The 19,646-nt window shown below is 37.9% G+C and overlaps 3 protein-coding genes across 5 annotated transcripts; all 3 read right to left on the bottom strand.

Moving 5' to 3' along the window:
- Positions 1-442: 442 nt before the first annotated feature.
- Positions 443-1,507, bottom strand: LOC112276635 (ATP synthase subunit delta, chloroplastic). The gene has a single exon (XM_024508111.3). The coding sequence runs from the start codon at positions 1,452-1,454 to the stop codon at positions 675-677; it is 780 nt and encodes a 259-aa protein (XP_024363879.1). The 5' UTR covers positions 1,455-1,507; the 3' UTR covers positions 443-674.
- A 633-nt stretch (positions 1,508-2,140) lies between these two features.
- LOC112276634 (uncharacterized) lies at positions 2,141-8,527 on the bottom strand. Of its 3 annotated transcripts, none has more exons than XM_090247268.1 (18): positions 8,393-8,518; positions 8,231-8,258; positions 7,810-7,978; positions 6,806-6,949; positions 6,471-6,562; positions 6,030-6,126; positions 5,804-5,847; positions 5,556-5,644; positions 5,292-5,383; positions 4,888-5,037; positions 4,543-4,690; positions 4,183-4,259; positions 3,961-4,032; positions 3,804-3,851; positions 3,364-3,491; positions 2,992-3,145; positions 2,674-2,878; positions 2,141-2,549 (listed from the first exon to the last, which is right to left on the bottom strand). In XM_090247268.1, exons 3-18 carry the CDS (start codon positions 7,927-7,929, stop codon positions 2,497-2,499), a joined length of 1,713 nt encoding a protein of 570 aa, XP_090103394.1. In that variant the 5' UTR covers positions 7,930-7,978; positions 8,231-8,258; positions 8,393-8,518; the 3' UTR covers positions 2,141-2,496. The 3 variants fall into 3 exon arrangements, with proteins under 3 accessions (XP_090103394.1, XP_090103395.1, XP_024363876.1); XM_090247269.1 differs by having other exon boundaries at positions 8,207-8,258; positions 8,393-8,483; XM_024508108.3 differs by lacking the exon at positions 8,231-8,258 and having other exon boundaries at positions 8,393-8,527.
- A 2,962-nt stretch (positions 8,528-11,489) lies between these two features.
- Positions 11,490-12,579, bottom strand: LOC112276564 (uncharacterized). The gene is made up of 2 exons (XM_024507974.3): positions 12,274-12,579; positions 11,490-12,024 (listed from the first exon to the last, which is right to left on the bottom strand). The coding sequence occupies exons 1-2, from the start codon at positions 12,323-12,325 to the stop codon at positions 11,624-11,626; spliced, it is 453 nt and encodes a 150-aa protein (XP_024363742.1). The 5' UTR covers positions 12,326-12,579; the 3' UTR covers positions 11,490-11,623.
- Positions 12,580-19,646: the final 7,067 nt, after the last annotated feature.

Genomic DNA, 19,646 nt, shown 5'->3' with positions numbered 1-19,646 from the left:
ATATTGTTGGAGCCCATCGCTGTGCTCTAGCGATAGTTCACTCAGTTGAAACATTCAACATTTGATTCCACAGACCAGCAGCCATAACTCTTGAAAACTATACCTTCTATTGCAACAGTAACAATCTACATTTTCATTGGGAACATAGTTTAATGGAAGCATGGAGTGACAGGATATTGCAGGTGCATCCATGCTAGCAACCATCAAAACCATTTCACAACTGACAATAGAGCGTGATCAACAAGTTTTTTTTTTTTTTTTTTTTTTTTTTTCCTTCTGACAATGTGACATCCAGATGCAAATAGGACTCCGGTTAGTACGATGAATTCATCTACAAAAATAAGGATAAGACCTCATCGTACTGTTTTAGAACGGTTAAGATGCACAATTCAGTTCAGGTTAAGAGACTACATCAGAGTGAGATTCAATCACATGAAGAGAATTGTAAGAATTACTTGGGGACTGGCTCATTGAAGAATTTTAAAATGATATACATAGTCTACAATCCCAAGAGAAGGACTCCTCTCCGCAAATTGCTTCCACACTCAATCATCAAAGAGGAAAAAAACAAGAAGATCCAATTCCCTTCTCAATTGTTCACGAAGTGTCAACAGATTACAAGCCCTAAATCGTTCTAACCTCACGAGAAGGCAGAAAGATCTGACCTAGGGACCTTAGGCGGCGACCTGCTCAGCTGCAGCAAACTGAGAAGCCAACTTGTCCAATTGCCCCTTAACACTCATGTCAATGTAGCGGGAGCCGTCCTTTCCATACTGCACAATGAAGCCAGCGATCAGGGAAGGGTCCACAACGTTCTTGATCCTCACATTCTTCGCGCCACACAAACTCTGAATCTTCTTGGCGATGAGGGCAAGCTGTGGCTTCTCGATCTTGACAGCCGAGATAACATTAGCCACCTGAGTATCCGTGAGCTCGTTGTAGATGGCCTCGAATTCCTTGGTGACTTCCCTGACGATATCAATCCGCTTCTTATCCACCAGGAGGTTGAGGAAGGAGAGGGTGACAGCGCTGAATTCTGCATCCTCAGCAACGGTCTTGATAATGCTCTTCTTCTTGTCACCGTCAATGATGGGAGACACCAAGAAATTATACAAGGTGTCGTTGTTCAGGAGCTCACCCAGACCCTCCATGTCCTTGGCGATCTTCTCCAGGTCGTTGTTGGACTGGGAAAGATCGGCCAAAGCCGCGGCGTACCCACCAGCAGCAGTCTCTGCCGACGCCACCACAACCCCCCTGCTGGAGCTCGACGATGGGACGGACGTGGCCTTCGCCACCTTAGCTATCAATGCGTTTCCCCTGAGCGTCGACCCACTTCCGGAGACGAAGCTCATCCTCACCTGCGACACAACTCGGGAGGTAGTCACGCCATTCACAGATGCAACGGGCACCACGGCCGCCCTCGCACTAGCCACAGACTGCTGCACAGCCTCCATTGCCGCAGATTCTCTCAGAGGTTTCTCTCAGCTGGCGTGGGTGAGGGAGCGGGGAGCTCAAATTCACTCGGTAAAGAGGCACCCAATTCGAGAATATGAGAACCTGACGCCTGCTGTAGGGACGAGGGCGAACACAAGGAGGAGGAAGAGGGCAAGGGGGCCCAGACACAGCATTTGCTGGGGGGCGCCCAATGGACGGTAGCTGAGAAGATAAGGTGGGATAGGGGAGCCTTTCCTTCCTCCATTGGCTCTGTTCCGTTCCTTGCGTCTCGTGGCCACAAATTCCGTTGTTTTCCTCCCGTTTCTCATTCATTGCGTCCTTCGCAGCCTACTTTTCCCGAGTCGCATAGAAAGGTGTTCTTATTGTCGTGGTCTGCAACGAGAGTTCATTCTCAGAATTGGAAGACCCTACGGCACCAAAGATTTTCCGACAGAACAACGGGAAAGTTGAAATCACTGATCACGGTGCAAGTTATCGTGATATATGATGTACTCTGTGAACATGAATCAATATCGAGTGCCCAGCTTGCACAAGAGAGGGTTCATAATCCTGACAACTAATGAACGGTTCGAGGCTTGAAATCTTACTCTGAGATTCCAAAATGACTACACATTTACTGCAACAAGTAGCATGAAAAAGAGAAGTTTCAGAATTCAGATTGACTGGAGCACATTCTTCAGAGGGATCAATGCAATATTTTCACATTTCGATACATTGGGAACGTGAACCATGCTGTTGAGGCAAAAATATTTTGACCAAACTAAGCCAATGCACAAGCTAGCCAAATGGGCCCTGTAGGTTGAAAGCTCTAGTTAAGTACGACAATGTTCGTTTTATACGAAACACTTACACAATCTGCCCAGCCTTAAAGTAATATCGGACGCATTCCTCCACCTACCTAAAATCTTAAAAGCCATGGTCATCGCCCGAACTGGTGTGTTCAGTGTGGTGATGTAATGGGTTTAATACAGCCCACATATTCAATCGGGTTTTTGATTTCCCTTATATATAGTCACTAATGTACATTTTCTTCTAGAACGTTTAAGAAGCCTTTCCAATGATGTCCGATAATGCGAAATCATGAAATGGAGGGCCTGCAAAACGATAATCCGCGTTTTCTTCAATTGGTAGACAAATAGCTTCAAGGAACCAATTGCTAAAAAAAGACAGAAATGTCCATAGAAATGTACGGCAAGAGTAATGGAAGCTGCTACTTACCTCCTTTCTCCCCAAGAATATAGAAGGGTATCGAAGCGACTGCCTTGGTACCACCTTCACTCCATTGCACACTGCCAGAGCGGTTAGGGTAACCAGTCGGCGGCCCCAGTATCGAGGAACACATTGCTGGCTCATGCATAAGCCCAATAAAGTCATGCGCACGCCTCCATACAGACTTGTCCAACACTTGCTGGGACCGGGCAACCTACGCACACACGAGAACAATTCGTCAGCTTCGTATTAAGACCAAGAGGATATCTGTTCAAGAATGAAATCTCTCCATTCAAATGCAAAATCTAACACGAACTCAGAACATACTTTAGAGAGGCAGACAAGAGCTCTGGGAGAAAGCTCTCTGTGACATGTTGCCAGTTTCGCAATAGCTGTAACCACGGAGCACAGCAAACGGGACTGGGAAACAGCTGGTCCTTTGGTGTCTTCAGTTTTTTGTTTGGTATTGCCCTTCATGCGGCTGTTGAAACAAAGTCAGAAACGAATTCCATAAGTTGAATGCAATATACCTTTGTTAAAAGTACATGCTAAGATGTATCGTAACAATTACTAATTGTAAAGAACCTGTAACAAATCACACAACTGCATAAAGCCCAACATTGGGGGAGTCAAACAAAGCTCTGCAGTTTTAGGACTCAAAATACAGAAGGGGAATTTTTAAGAAGGTGAAAAAATTACCTTGAAGCGAGGTTCTCATACAGAAGTAGCTCAAGCGTCTCGAAAAGCTCTCGAGCAGCAGTTTTATAAGCAAGACCACCTCCTCCATGCTCACCCACTGCCCAACACAGCTGTAATGCGAGTTCCGTCTGTGCAAAGAACAGAAAGAAAACAACGAAATTCAATGTCCGCTGAGGAATACAAAAAGATGCATATTCTTGAAACAGTTGAATACTATTGAACGTAGAAACAAAAAAATATTCATCATCATTAACACCAACTGCATGCAACAGCAGTGCACTATAGACCCCTTGGTTCTAACTAAATAAAATAATCTAACACGCAACTTGCAGATGCACATGACGATGAGCCTTCACAATTCATTATTGTACTCCTTCAGAAGAAGCTAGGAAGCGTTAACACTATGAAGAACTAATCTGATAGGTACAAGTAAGCCATACCTTTGCTGAACTAGTATGAGGTTGCCCAATTCTATCCATTAAAGGTTTCTGCGTCAGGCATGAAACACACATTAAACGGAGTCCCTGATTTAATTGCAATACAAAACCTATTCTTTGAGAACTACCCATAGACGCAGCAATAGAGAAGTTAGCTTGCCTTTAATACAGCTACTAAGTGAGGTGATTGATGAAATGCTGCCATTATGAACTCCAGCAAAACTTTCTGTGCCTGGATAAGAAAGATGGTTACGACAGACACACCAGCGAATTATTATTAAAAGAGATTTTAGCAAGTAAACCAAAGTGGAAAACACAACATACCACAAAATGGAAAAATTTATCCACTACAATCGAACGGTGGTTTCGAGAGGTAATAAACCTGTGCAGTAAATTTTGGATCAGGAAGCATTGCGTCAACTCTCTGAAATATAATGGGCAACAGTGCAGCAAGTAGCGCTGCACCACCGACAGTCAAACAAATGCATTTTCGTTAATGATGAAATTCCTCGAGTGCATGCAGAACCCAATATTACATGGGTAAGATGGATGAAACATGTTTATAATTCTATGTCGTGCCAGAATAGTAGCCATCTATGACAAAACATTATGAACGACGATCGTCAACCATTTATAAGAGAAATCACACTGAATATTCTTACTTCTCATAAATTGAAATGGCTCAATTAGTCAACCAAACAAGCTGGATTCTGTTCATCACCATGAGTACAAGTAAACTTACAGTCATTCACATCTCGTAATGCTATGGTAAAATATATACGAAGTAATGAGGGTGCCAGTTCCAATGCGTGTTGCAGACGCTCTGATGGATTCGACCCCATAAGAGCTTTCAGCGCAGCGGCCATCCCTGGAAAAGACCAATGCCGTTCCTGTAACAAATACCCGAGGTAAGATGACTGTCTTCAACTCGATACCCTTAGAAACACAGATTTGCCTCTGCCGACCACCCATATACCAATCATTTGTACAAACCATTATCTAATACTAAATAAGGGTTGAGGATTGTACTATCAGCACAACCACCAATAAAAGGCGAGTGATGTTTGTGTCGAGGAATGGTCTTTACCGCTAGGCCCTCATTCTCATCCTTCAGTAAATCCGCGAACAATGCTTCAGTTTCCTCCTTGGCACTGCCATGACCATCAGTCTCAGCGGCACCTCTACTATCAGCTATGCTGGACCCTGTGTACGCCTCGTCCATCAATGCAAACAAAGCCTGCAATCAGAATACCACAAACGAAGTAGAGACTTAAAATAAGAACCTATGTACTTCCATCTTACCAAGAGTTACAGTACAACTTCGTTGCTTCTTGTTCCAAAAAGCACAAATATCCTGAGAGAATTTCAAAAACTACAGTATTGAACAAAATAAATCCCATAAGCCGATCCCCAAGAATTTTCTTCTGATCCAGTGAAAAGAATTGACAATTCATGCAGTTGAAAATAAAATCACAGGGAAGGTGATCATGCCTCGGGTGCAGGACTTTTTTTACTCGGACCGCTGGTAGTCCCTGGAGTGGCTCCAGAACTGGCCTGTAAATTTTCTAGAGCTAATACCAAGGCTGCACATTCCTCCAACCAATAAGTTACCAATCTCTTAGTTTTCAAAACAGCTCATCAGGGTACATAATAATGGGCGGGAGAAACTATGGAAAAAAATGAGTGGAAATTGAGAAAATACTCAGAACAAATCTCGATTCTGAAAAGGATGGCGGAACACACAGGCACACTTACTTGGTAAGTCAAGTAGAGCAGGAAACAACGTTAGAAAGGAGGAGACTCCCATTAATGATGGCAGGAGATCCATAAACGGTTTATCCAGCCTGTAATCAGTTCATTTCCCAAAAAGCATTAGGATACACAGGTTTCTAACAAAGAAATCGTTATTTGAGCTATAACATCATAATAGAGCGAAAATAACTCCTGATGAATGCAACTGTGTCAGGAACATGAGCAGCATTCACACGAAAAAGTAAGCTTACTTGTTGCTTCCCCAAGCAACCACTTTCAAAAGGAGTGGATAGTACTGCAAATACATAAAAGAAAAAAAAAAACAAAACAAAACAAAAAACAAAGTGAGCTCGCATGATGCGTAATTAGAATTCCCCAAATCAAGAGATTATTCTTGGAAATAAAGTTGTATGGTCAGAATAAATACCCAAGCAAGTACTTTAAGGTTCAGGTTTTCGACAACTCATAACAAATTACCTGTGGAAGTAAAGATGGGTGAGCGACCATCAATTTGGCCTTGTTCTGATTCAGAAACTTTAAAGTAGCAGCAGCTACAGTAGGATCGGCATATTGCCTAAAACATCGCCAAAACCAATCGAATTAGTTTATGAAAGATGTACAGACACGTGCAAATAATTTTTACCCAAAAATCTAACAGTTTACGGCGTTTGCCGATATGTGACGCCACATCACGAAACCAACTTTTCGACTGATGAGGGCATAGTCATGACGAGCAAGTGATTTGCAGCAAGTTATTTTTCGCAAAACAGGCATTTCAGACTTCTGACAGCGGCTCATATGTCCAAACTGAGAAACATCCGTGCATAAATAGGCCACGATTCACATAAATGTATCAAAGCGCATGCAGCACCTGCTAGAACTCAATGCAACTTTTAAGGAAAACGAGCAGTGACTTACCTACTCAGACAAGAGCGAAAAAAGGTATGCAGACTTGGGTCTGAATCATGTAACACAATTTCACCAAAATCGAGGAAAAACTGCAAAATAGCCTATTCCATAGAGAAAATGTTTAGAGTGATGGTAACAAAAACATAGGCTGAGTACAAGATACAGACCAAACTCCAAGTTCCCTAGAAATGACACGTGACTAGCCAATACATGCACAAAGAAGTACCACAGAAAATATACACCCTCGAGAAGTAATGCCCACGCTATTTAAAGGATAAAACTTTCTGTAACTCGTCCTGCAAATCAAAAGTCCACGTTGATTATATGGCTAGAAAGAACCTTACCAGCAGAAGTAGTCCAGTGCTTGTTTTCTGAGATGAAGACGATGCAGAGCAACGGTTGAAGATCTTCACAAGGTGAGGATATACCCTTCCCACTAAATCACAATTTCGCTCTCCCTTGCCACACAATTGATGCAGATTTTTAACCTGGACAGGAATTTCAGACGTGATTAAGTGACATAATACACCAGACTGTGGTTCTAACACAATCAATATCCCTATCCGGACCAAATAGTTCAAATGTTACCACTTTTAACAAATCCTATTGGACTTGTAATGACAGAAAGAACCAGCATTACATGGCACTCAAAAATTTCTGGTTAGCAGATTACAGGACTGAGCGTTGGCAACGACAAACCTTGATCACCGCAGACAAGGCTAACATCTAAGAATCTAGAAAGATTTTATATTTCTGAAGATAATGTGCACGAAAACACCTATCTCTGTCACCAGCAGACATGAGAAACACAGCAAGGCTGCTTTAGGTGATAATTTGATAAATAAAGAAAACTTTGAACGCTACATCGCTGGGTCTCCTAGAAGCAAACTCTCAGGTGAAGAGAAGACGTATTTCAATATTTCATAAACTGATGAATCTCACCGTTACACTTCAGGAGCAAATGTCTGAAATCAGCTGCTCAGAACAATAACAGAATTCTAGCATAAAAGTTGCACTTTAAATAGCTAGTTCAATTTGACGAATTTACGATAGCCCCACAGACAACTGATTGATCTGAACATAAATCCAGCTTAAATATGTGTTCATAAAACTTGAATCGAGAGCAACAACAATACGATACCTGTTCGTCGCAAAGAATTACACTCAGTTTCTGATGTAATTGCGTAAACAACGTGGCGAGTAATCACAAAAAACAAGGTTCCATACAGAATGACTACCTGAAAAAATTACTCCGATGTCCAAGCTCATCATCCTTACCAAGTCTACGCTTCCCACAAACCCCGCAACAAATAATGTGACTATCAAGAAGGAAGAATCCGACACGTACAGCTTGGAGAACCGTGGTGTCGTCAGCGGAGGCTGATCCAGCAGTATCCCGCACGGAATGCGACAGCAACCGCAACCACATGGACCAGTTGCGATCATCTCCATTACCACCCTCCGCCATCACTCCTCCTCCAAACTAATTTCACCACTTCCGCTGCTCACACCAAAGCCTTGTAATCACCAACACATCAACCCATCACCACAAGGATATATCCTCCTTCCTCATCAAATTCTCGAACCCTAAAACCTCCCTCCTCCCAACTAAATGCTCAGAGCTCCTAAAACCTCAAAACTTCGCCAAACTTCCCTTTCTAAAAGCATTCCCTCCTCTGTAAACTATCCAGCCGTTTAAGACTCGGCAGCTATACAGGCACTGTGGACTTGTTCCAAACACATACATCAAAACTGGCCATCACGAATACCTTCCTCCAGCTCCGATTTCAACGTTATCTGTTCCACTAAAGTGAGTTAATCGCGAACTGTCACCAAGCACTTCGAATGAGAAATGAAATCTCCCATTAGATTCAGTTCCATTCACGATTAGGTGGAGTCCCTTGAGAAACATTTCAAAAAAACAGACATACCGGTACATCAGGCCCCGCACACGGCATACAAAGCGAGGGATTACTTCGAGATGCGCTGGACAGGAGCGATAAGCAGCCTTCGGGGATTGCAAGGAGAAAGAAGAGAACTACCGAACGAGATGGGTTAAAGGCGAGACATACGATGGACGTTCAATGCAGTTGGAAGTGTTGCACACAACTTGTGGCAAGATTTATTTTTACTTTTTACTTGTTTAGTATTCATTTCAATTCACACGTCGTGGTTGTGCATTTGTACCCGTTCAAAGGTTGAAATCGTTTGAAACCTACACAATGAACGTAAATAAAACATTGTACTAAGCAGTCTGAGAATTTCCATTTCTCCTTTTCGAAGTTCTCATTTTCAAAGAGATGGGTTTTTGACAACTCGTAAATTTTTTTGTAGAATATTCAATTCAGTCACCTGAGCAGGGCATGTCGAGGTCTAATCCACTCTATGATAAATCAATGGCAAAGAAAAGAGTCTGATAGATGCAGTAATTTATTTGTCACACCGCAATCCTTTGTTTCGCTCCTTGTCTGTTCCGACTTTGGAATAAGTGAAATCCGCATTCCAGGTACATTAGGAAATATGGATACGCAACGTCTACCTTACCCAATTGCTCAACTCTTTCGCTAGAAGGGGCAGCAGCGAAATGAAGAAAAAGAAAAAAGAAAAAACCCAGACACCATCGGTGACACATACTGTCATAGGTCATCCAGTAATTGTTGAGCTCTTTCTTTGACAAAATTAACTCAATCTCATCATGTGCTTAGTTCCAGATTCTCCGACAGTTGTGACAGGTACATTTTTCAACACACGGGACAGGATGTTACTTTGCACTCGTTTTGTCATCTCGATAGAATTTTACATGTCCTTCGAATGCTTTGGCCTCGTTTACAGGCTCTGGAGAATTCCCAGCGGAAATTTGAATGAAATATTCACGAAGTTACCTCCGTATCTATGCCCCATGGAGCGCAAGAATCCACGTCACCCGGCAGATTAAACAACGATCACGTTGCTTCTTCGAAGTGAGCATTAGATACAATACCGATGCGAATTCACCTGCCCTGGATGGCACTTTTCACGGCTCGGTGTCGATTTCCCTGAACTGAAGGAACAGTTAGCAGGGGGTGACTAATTCTGTCCTTCAGTGTATTTACTGCAGCGCCATCCGAATTTGAAAATCCTTTAGACACTTCTCCATTCCTTCGTTAAATGGCAGGATTGTGCTGCACCGGCTATTTTAAAGAGTTCTAATTGACACCTTCTGTGCCTCCAGCAGGTGGTTTCTTGCTTTCCTGTTGCCAAGCATACTCCAACTGACCTAGCAGTGGGGTCGAATGCTTAGAGGTTCATAAGTATTGCCCCTTCTCTACTCAAATTCCAGCAATGCCTCATTTCTTGAAGAGATTATATTATGAGATCTAATGTTTACATCGTCTCTGCGAAAGGTTGGAGTGTTAAAAGCAGGATAGAAAGACACCTTTTTCATTGGCTTCACAATAGCTCTTGGACTATTCCACCTCCCTGCATTTGAATCTGAGTGCAATTCTATTGGTGTTCTTGATGAAAGAACAGGCTTGGTCTTGCAGGGTAATGTAGACATCTGTAAACACCCTCCTTTCACTAGATTTGATGTAGGCAAACACCAACTCGCACATCCTCCACCTTCTTACAAGTTTCAACAGTTAAAAAGAAAACACATGTGTGAATTACGAACCTCTTTATTCATCGGTATTCGATTAATGAAATGCCGACAACTAGTGCACTGCGATTTCTCATACTGACAGACCCGTTCGGCGAGAGCGGAATTAAAAGTTCTTGTCTGCACATGAACGCCGGAGTAATTAGTGCCAAAATAATCATGAGACAAGTACGCTGCTAATACATTTAAATTTGCCTCCGCAGCGTTTCGTTCTCATACTACATTCTATTACTTCAAAGCATGGCCATATACTTTAAGAGTCAAAATGTCAACTACACTTTAACGATGCGGTGAATGAAGCGACAAATCTACTCTGAGTTATTTAGCGTTGACATGACACACCTGTTTGATCCCGTCTATGAGGGACTCTACACAATCCCGAAGTTAGGAGATTTCTATCTGAAGGCTAACCTTAGTGTTGACCTCCAACTTCAAATTATTTTCTTGCTTGTGATGGTTTTATCGTAGATCAGATTTTATTTTTTTTAAAAGTGTCGAAAAATCCTGCTTGTAAGCCTTCAACTTGCAGCCTGGTTAGCAAATACCTGCCTTAGCAATAGACCCACCGATTGAGCCCTTTGGACCTGCGCAATCATCAAAGGATGTGCAAGAAAGGAGTGAAGTCAATCATGCGGTGTAGATGGTACTCGCCGTAAATTACCGTCAGAAAATGGCACCATGGACGCCAAAATTTTCAAAATTTGCTCATCCTAGCGGTTTGCATTGATGTGGTATCATAAAGGAGGCTCCTACTACATCCTACATAAAGCGTTTCCATGGAATAACCAAAATCCAAAGAGTTAACTCCGATTCGTTTACAACAATTTGCTGCCGTAGCTGTTGTACATCAATTGCAAACTGCTGGTTCTTATGCTTGATTTCATGTTCGCTTCTGAGAACTTGAGACAAACGACGTGCTCTGCGAGCTGCCGCAGAAAGATCAACACTTGACTTCATTCCACAGGCCTTGTCTACGGAGAATTTTTTCTTCCCATTCACTGATCTACTCATCATTCTGTTGAAAATCTCCTTATCCCTATCAGAGAGCATTGAGGATTTGCATTCAATTTTGCTATTTATGGAGGATGTAATGCTCTCCACAAAGTTCTTTCCAGCCGCATTTGCTTCCAGGACGCCAACGTCATATTTCTTCCTCAGTTCGTTTTGACCTTGATATTGGGGAGTGACTCATGCGCTTAGACTTCGTGGGAGACAGTTCAATAACATATCTTATCTTTGATGATGTTGCTGACAACTTCCGACCAGATACAAGGGGATTAGAATTCATGACGCACTGTCTCGACTTCGCTGCCATGACAGGCGATTTTCTGCTCAATTGTATTGTTCTGTCGTCGTTTCCAAGGCCAACATCCCCCTTCGATGGTCGCGAGGAAGCGTTTGTGGAGTCAGACCAGGCCTATCGTTGTACGGCTTTCGCTTCAAGTCGTCTTGTGTTTTTCACTGGACCAACGTCGCTTCCTTTTCCACCAAGGGCCTTGCAAAAGGTTCGCTTGACCTCAACTGTCTATGGTTCAGCATTTTGCTCTTGACTCAGTTGGATTGTGCTCGTGGAAAACATAGTGTCATTAAGGTCTTTCGGTTGCAAAGGGTCATCCTCTTGAAGCCCTTCTGAAGCAAAGCTCTGAAAAGATTCGAGCTCTTTGAGGCATTCAACGAGTTTCAATTTAATTGCTCTTTCACTATTCCACCTCGCATTGCCCCTAAAACTCCTACTCTGAGCATTTAGCCAATTAGATGTGCCTTCCAAGACGTCCGAAAGCCCCATCAGGGTTGGGGTTGAGGAAATGTTCATTGTCACTCCCAGCAACGACCTTGAAGTATGGTTCAACAGTTCCTCCGTCGCTCCAGAACCCTTCAATTGAGAGGCATTGGGGTTGTTCTTCATTTTCTTACAATATGCTCCAGCTGCACAAATGACCACAAAAGCATCTTTCATCCTACATGACAGAACTTGAGAGGACTTCAAAACAAGTGAGCATCGGCATTCGCCGACAAGCAAACGTTGATAAGACTTTTCAAGTAATTACGTGGTATTTTATTAGTCACTATTAAAAATTGGTACTTCAATCTCGAGGCATTTAAGTGCACATGTATATTCACGAAGTTTCTGAGTGGACAAGGGACTGGAAATCAACAAGCACAGCGTGTATGTACCTGACTTCATTGAGTTTGCTAGTCGTCGCCTCACATAGACATCTCGATCCATACTGTTCGCCACAGTTACAAAATGTCACTCCAACCACAAAAGAGTTCGTGGACCAGCTGAAGTGCATGTCTGAAGTGCTCAGAGAATCATTATCTTAACGAATACCTTGCGAGTGATGATTTAACGTCCGAGAGAGATCAGGAACTGGATCCAACCAAAGAAACTCACTGCTAGCTATATCATTCAGTATCAATGTCATCTATCCTCCCACGGTTCTTACAGGTGGCCATCACCACATATAGTTACGCTTGTTGTTCTTTCTCAGTGTGCCAAATTTCCACATGCACTTGGTAAGCCCTGGCGAAGCAACTTGTGATTTCAACACATAACAAACCAGTGTCGGGTTCTCTTAAACTCTATAATGTAGTGGCTAAGTTCACGTTAAGCTGCAGCGTGGATCTCGTCCCCCAACCCTCTTGCAATGACGTTCGCAAAGCAGTCACTTCACAAGAAGCAACTCTTCACGGCAACACTAGTTAACTACGAAAGTAAAAGCGTACACAGCACAAGCAAGACATCTTTTTCTAATACCAATTTACAGCTACCAAATCATCACCGCCATACCAAACAACCTTCCCCTATAAAAATTCTTTCCCGCTAGAACTTCCAACACGCAGGAAAAAGCAACAACGTCAACTATTATATCGTCATCAGTCAGCAACCAAACATAAATCACTGAATCAAAATGAGGCATGAGAAAAAATTCAAAACAAGTAATAACTTAAGAAAACAACAAAAAAAAAACGAAAAAAGGGAAATATCGAAAAGAAGAAGGGAAGTGACTTGAAGAGCGCGGAGAGGCAACGACGGTGATGATTGAATCAAGAGTACAGGTTGACCAGAAGAAATAATGCCGACAATCCACGGTTCCCCGATTGCCAATGTAATCTTCATTGACGGCATTCACGTTGAAGCTCAGTGCAGCTCGCGTGGGATCATACCCCTTCGTGTAGGTACCTCCTCAGAGAATTCGATATGAATTGAAAAACGATTACGAAACCAGAGAATGTCCGTTTGCGCGACGTTCCGACATTCTTAAATAAGACGGGTAATCACCTGCACTGCATCTCCGTGGAATCACGGATGCTATGTAAAACCTTAAAGATCATCAGTCCTCCATAGTCATTAAGGACACCGCAGGCTTACAAAGCTTGCACTGGAAAAACGCCGCAACTGGAAATGCCCAATGCCTAACTGCGAAGGGTTTGGATGAATTCCAATCATTCATCCAAACCGACGATCAGAGTTTGGCTGCCCTCTCCACAGTCGATTACGAATTTATTAATCCGTGATTAGCCTCTTAGTATGTTTATTGACATCATGACTTCGATTAGTACTGGGAACAGAGATCGCACGTCATTCAGAACGTGCTGTGGTTCTAATAGACTCATCATTTTCTTTCATTTTTAAAACACTGGTAAATAATTTGATTATTAAAATAACTTTTCATTTCATAATGATGCAAATTTTTAGCATTTTCCCAATTTTAATATTATTAATCAAGTAAGTAAATAAATCATTTGAGAAATTAACACAGTAACAAAAATAAGAATAAAATTCAAGAGAAAACTATTAAAACTTTGTTTGTAATATTGGACGTTTACTAACACAAGTATCAATAAACAGTAAGTAATTTACGTTGACGTATTATTATTCATTACTAATAATGGATTCCAAAAATTAGATACACTAAGATATAATTGATCTTTAAAAAAAACTATAAGTTTGAAAATAAATGTTTTAGACTATTTAAAAGCAAATACACATTTTGGAATTTTAGTTCAACTTGCCAAAATTTATATAAATAGATTAAATTTCTCATTTAGTAATTTATTTTTCAATTATTTTGATAATTTATTATATTTTATAAATACATTATTAAATATAAAATACATAATCAAATCAAATAACTATAACTAATTTAAATGACAAGTTTTCATATTTCAATTTTAGCACTATATATCTATCTATCTATCTATATATATATATATATATATATATAAACTACATAAAATTCAATAGAACTAATTCATATATATATATATATATATAAAAGATATTCAAAAATACCAAATTTCAACAAAAAAACATATATTGTTTGATATAGCAAAAAATATAATTTTTAAATTATTATTATACTATTAAGTTGAATTAAAAAAACAAAATTAAACTATTATAGATAGGTAAATTCTAAAAATTATGAAAGATACCTTATGTTTTTTCAGATTTCTTGATTACTATTGGATCTTTATCAAGAATTTTTTCAAATTGCAACTCCACTTATATGTTTAACTTGACAAACTTGAGTGGAATAAAGAAGTTGATGCAACATTTGTACCTTTGAAGTCAACTTTTACTACAACCTCAATCTTATATCATATTGACTTTTTTAAAGTATTTTTTTATAGAAACAAACACATCAAAATTTGCTTTGAATGTAATATTGTCATAAATGGGAGTAGATGACAAACTTTACTTATTAGTTTTTCATTCAAGAAAATTTTCAACAATCAACATTAACTATAAGATCCATAATAAAGAATTTTTTTCAATTGTAAATTCATTTCAAGTTTGGCTCCACTATTTAGAAGATGTTTCAAATTTCGTAACTATTTACTCATATCACAACGACCTTGCGTATTTTATATTAATACATATTTTAAATGGTTGCTAATCTTATTAGAGCATGTCCTTGTCATAATTTGAATTCAAGATTATTTTAAATATTATGTCATTTTTAATCAACAACATACAATTATTTTTAAAGCTAGAGCTATTTCATCTTTGAACTATATAATCAACATTAACTACTAATTTAATCCTTTATAAGAAAGTTCAATCAAGTATGACCTTAAATCCTCTTATTCATGATATTAAAATAAATATTTTTAAATTACATGATATTTTTAATTTTAAATTCAAAAATAATATTTTTTATTCCAAGATATATTCATATGTTTTAAAATATAAACCACAACTATTTATCTTTAAGCTGATTATAATTTTCCAATTGTGAGATATTTTAGATATAATAAGACTTAACAGCTAATATTAATAGATTTTTGGTGGTTTCAAATATAAAAGATAGTTAAAGACTTTGTACAAATATGTTATATTTTTTCAAGATCAAAAACTCTTTATTATTGTCCTTATTGACTTTTCCAACTATAATCTAAATCAAAACAATTGTAGTTGTGATTTCTATTGATTTTATCACAAATCTTTCAATTTCAAGTTATTATGACTTTATATTTGTGATAGTAGACTATTTTATAAAGATAGCATATTTTTGCACTAAATACAAAAACTACCTTAAGTGAAGAAAAAATTAAATTTTTTCTTGATAATATTTTTTGCTATTATAGATTGCCAATGAATATTATATTTGATAGAAAACTCAATTTGTATCAAGATTTTGAAAGAATTTTTTTAAGATATTGAAGATAGATATAAATTTTTTAAAAAAAATTCCATCATTACATTGATAGATAATTAATATATATAAATTAAAATTTAAAGAAGTATCTAAGATATATTATTTAATTACTACCAAGATGGTTAGATAATTTCTTTGTCATTGGCAAATTTTGCTTGTAATAATACAATACATTCTACAACTTAACAAATATCTTTTAAAATTAATTATATTTAATATTTACAATTTAATACTTTTTACTTCTCAAAATTTATCAGATTGTCAAAAAGAATTGGCTTAAATTTATCAATTCAAATGTATCAAATTAATTTGACTTAATATTTTTACTTTCTCAGAATATTTGACTCATTATTTTGACTTTTATGAATGTTATTAATAAGAGTATTAACTTTTTTGTTGTATTTGCAAGATTTTTAGTTAACTTTTATATGTATTCATTAATATCATATATGAACTAATATACAATATTGTCAAAGATATGAATCTCAATGAAAAAAATCCTCAATATACTCTTGTGTTACTCAAAAAAATTAAAAGTCACTCAAAGATGATATAATATTGAACTAAAATGGCTATTGCCAAAGACAAGAAGACTAGAGAGTCTTGAAAGAAGATTGAGGATTAGAAAAGAATTAATAAGAGTGAAGAACGCTTTGGTCTTGCTTTTATATATATTCTTAACTAGAAGCTATATGGCAATGTTCTATAGGACATCTAAAATATGTTGACTTTGTAAGAAACTATCAATAAACTACAAACACATATAAAGTCAAAACCGTATCAATGAAGCTTCTAAGAAGTTTTTTTAGAAGACATTATGAAATTAATTTATATTTATCTACTTCTACCTAATCATAAAGATAATTATTGAAGTAAATACATATGTTTGTGACACAATCATGGATATAAAATCATACAAATATGAAATTAAAATTTTTGTGATAAAATCCATAGAAACAGAAGACCATGATTGTTTCAAAATAAGTAATGGCTGAAGAAGTCTATAAGATTGATAGCAAGGAGTTTTGGATCTTGAATAAATACCATATGATTGTACAAAGTCTTTAATTGCTTTTTATATTTGAGACCAACAAAAATTTCTAGATATTAGCTCTAAAATCTTCTTATATCTAAAATGCCCAATTGTTGGAAAGTCATGATAAGCTTCATGCACATATATTGTTTTGTCTTTTAGAATGTATAATTTTTCCTCAAAATAGAATAGATTATTCTTGAATTTGAACTTAGAAGTATCATGAGACTTAACAGAATTATTCTTGATATCATGAATAAGAAGATCAAAGTACATACTTTATTGAATTTGGATGATAAAAGTTGAATTATCAGTCAATCTTAATTTTATTATTCTGAGATGAAAATAAGATGATAAGAATGTTTAGAAAGCGTGTTTGAAAAACCTCCTTATTTTTCAAGTTAATAAGTAAATTTGAAATGAAATCTTGATAAAGACATGCTCTAAGGGGCTTGACAACAATTCAAAATACATGCCAATATAAAGTATTCAAGATTCTTATGATCTGTATATATGATAATTGGATTAAATGCGCCTTCTGTCACGAATATACTCATGTAAGCTAGTAATTACATATAAAAATAGGTGGAAGTAAGTAAAAATAGGTAAAAGTAAGTTAATTCTATAATATTTAATATGGAAGCATCCTAGAAGCTTCATAGATGCTGCTTTGACTTCATAAGTGTCTTTAATTGATTTTTTGGATTAGAAACGCGGTCAACAAGTTGGCCATGTGCCACACATGTTGTTAGCTTGAAGATCAAGCTAACTATGTGGCCCACACGTAGAAAAACTTGCCTTGTAAGTCAAGGCATGTGTCCTACAAAGTCAACACATATTGAAGGTCCTACAGAACGTCGCCACGTAGTCCCTACTTAGATAGTATATATAGAGACAAGAGTGAAGCCCTCTTCACCCTTGTCAACTCCTTTCTTGCTTCCAGTCTAGTTTCAAGGGTCTCTAGTTTTCTTGTCTTTTGGCAATAGCCATTCTAGTTTCTCTTTCAATATACATACTTGGTTATTTATATTTTATTATCTTTCTTTAAGAGAAGGCTCACTTGTCTGAATTACTTTTTCATCGAGTTCTTGTCCTTGACAAATTGACAAGAGTACACTTACAATATCAGAGCTTTGTCTAATCTTGATTAAGAGTGGATTATCCCTTTTTCTTGATAAGATATAAGCATATTAGAAGTTGAGGATTACCCTCTTTTAAACTAATATTGTTCTTAGTATTTTCTTTGTTCCCAAGTCATCTCTTCTATTTATCTTGAGCGATATTAGACATCTTTTCTTTTCTAACTGTTATCATGGTAGAACTTGTTGAAATGAAGAGTGCAATGGCACAAATGCAAGAGCAATTGAGGGAATTAATGCTTGCGATGCATCAACTCTATTTACCACCATAAGGAGCAACAAGATTGGCAGGAAGTGAACATATAGAAATGGTTGGAGCTGCTTCAACATCTACATCAAACTATGTCCTTTCTCCAATAATGAAACGCCCTTCAAATGTTAAAGAACCAAGAATTACTCTACCCAAGAAGTTTGATGGCACCAGATCCAAGTTTTGAGGATTTATCAATCAAGTGCAACTTGTGATTGAACTTCAACCCCAAAGCTATCCAACTCCAGGATCGCAAGTTAGATTCATTGGTACGCTTCTTTTAGGTTCAGTACTATCATGGTTTTTATCTTTTCTTGAATGATGAGATCCAATGTTGGATAATCTAGAGGCTTTTCTAGCGGAGTTTCGATCCTTGTATGGAGAACATGATGCAATTCGTATTGCAATCAATAAGATCTATATTTTATGATAAGACAATCAATCAATAACATTGTACGCTTCATAATTTTGACAACTTACAACTGATATCAAGTGGGATGATATTGCACTTATTAGCCAATTTCTCTACGGATTACAATATGAAGTAAAAAATTTTAATACTCAACTTACTTGATCCTCAAACATTGAGTTTAGCAATTGACTTTGCTGTGAAGTGCGACAATCCCTTTTATGAATTTCGATCTGAGAACCGTACAAGTAGACCTCAACGTTACTATAATTCAATGGCAACACCAACACCTCTTCAACACATACATTCAGAAGTAGAGGATATGCAAATTGATGCAGTATGTTTCAAACCTCTTACTGAGCAAGAAAAGACTTGTCATCATGAAGAAGGATTATGTTTATATTGTGGAGAACCAAAACACATTGCTCAATATTATCCAAAGAAACGATGCAATCACAAAATAAGGAGTATGGCTGTGAAAGAAGACAATATGTTAGAAAACAAGTTTGTCTAGCTACAATAGGGACCGTGCAGCTGGAACCTTGCACAACATCTAGTAAAGGTCCTATTCTCTCCTCAGAGCCTTCTCCTTGTTTGACATTAAATGTTATTTTAGGACCTAAACATTAGAAAGTCTCTGCCTTGTTAGATTCAAGAGCCTCAGCGTATTATTTAGATGAAGAATTTACTAAAAGACATAACATATCTTTAGTAAAGAAAACTAAACCTATTCATGTAGAAGTCATAGATGGTCATCTATTGACTTCTGGAGATATTAGTCACAAATCCTTCCTATAGAAGTAATAATCAATGGTCATAATAGTTTTGTAGTATTTAATAACATTAGATCTTCCACTAATCTAGTCATTTTAGGTTTAACGTGGTTAGAAAAATACAACCCTCAAACAGATTGGATTTTCCGAACTCTTACTTTCTCTAAAAGTATAACTAACAGTGTAGTTAATCAAATAGAGAGTCATAAGTCTAGTTCAATTAAACCCGTATTTGTAGGTGCAAAAGCTTTATTGCATGCTACTATGGAAGAATCATCATA

This window comes from Physcomitrium patens, chromosome 24 (genome assembly GCF_059467195.1).
Source record: "Physcomitrium patens ecotype Gransden chromosome 24, ASM5946719v1, whole genome shotgun sequence".
Lineage (NCBI taxonomy): Eukaryota > Viridiplantae > Streptophyta > Bryopsida > Funariales > Funariaceae > Physcomitrium > Physcomitrium patens.
This window is presented reverse-complemented; position numbering and strand designations above follow the sequence as displayed.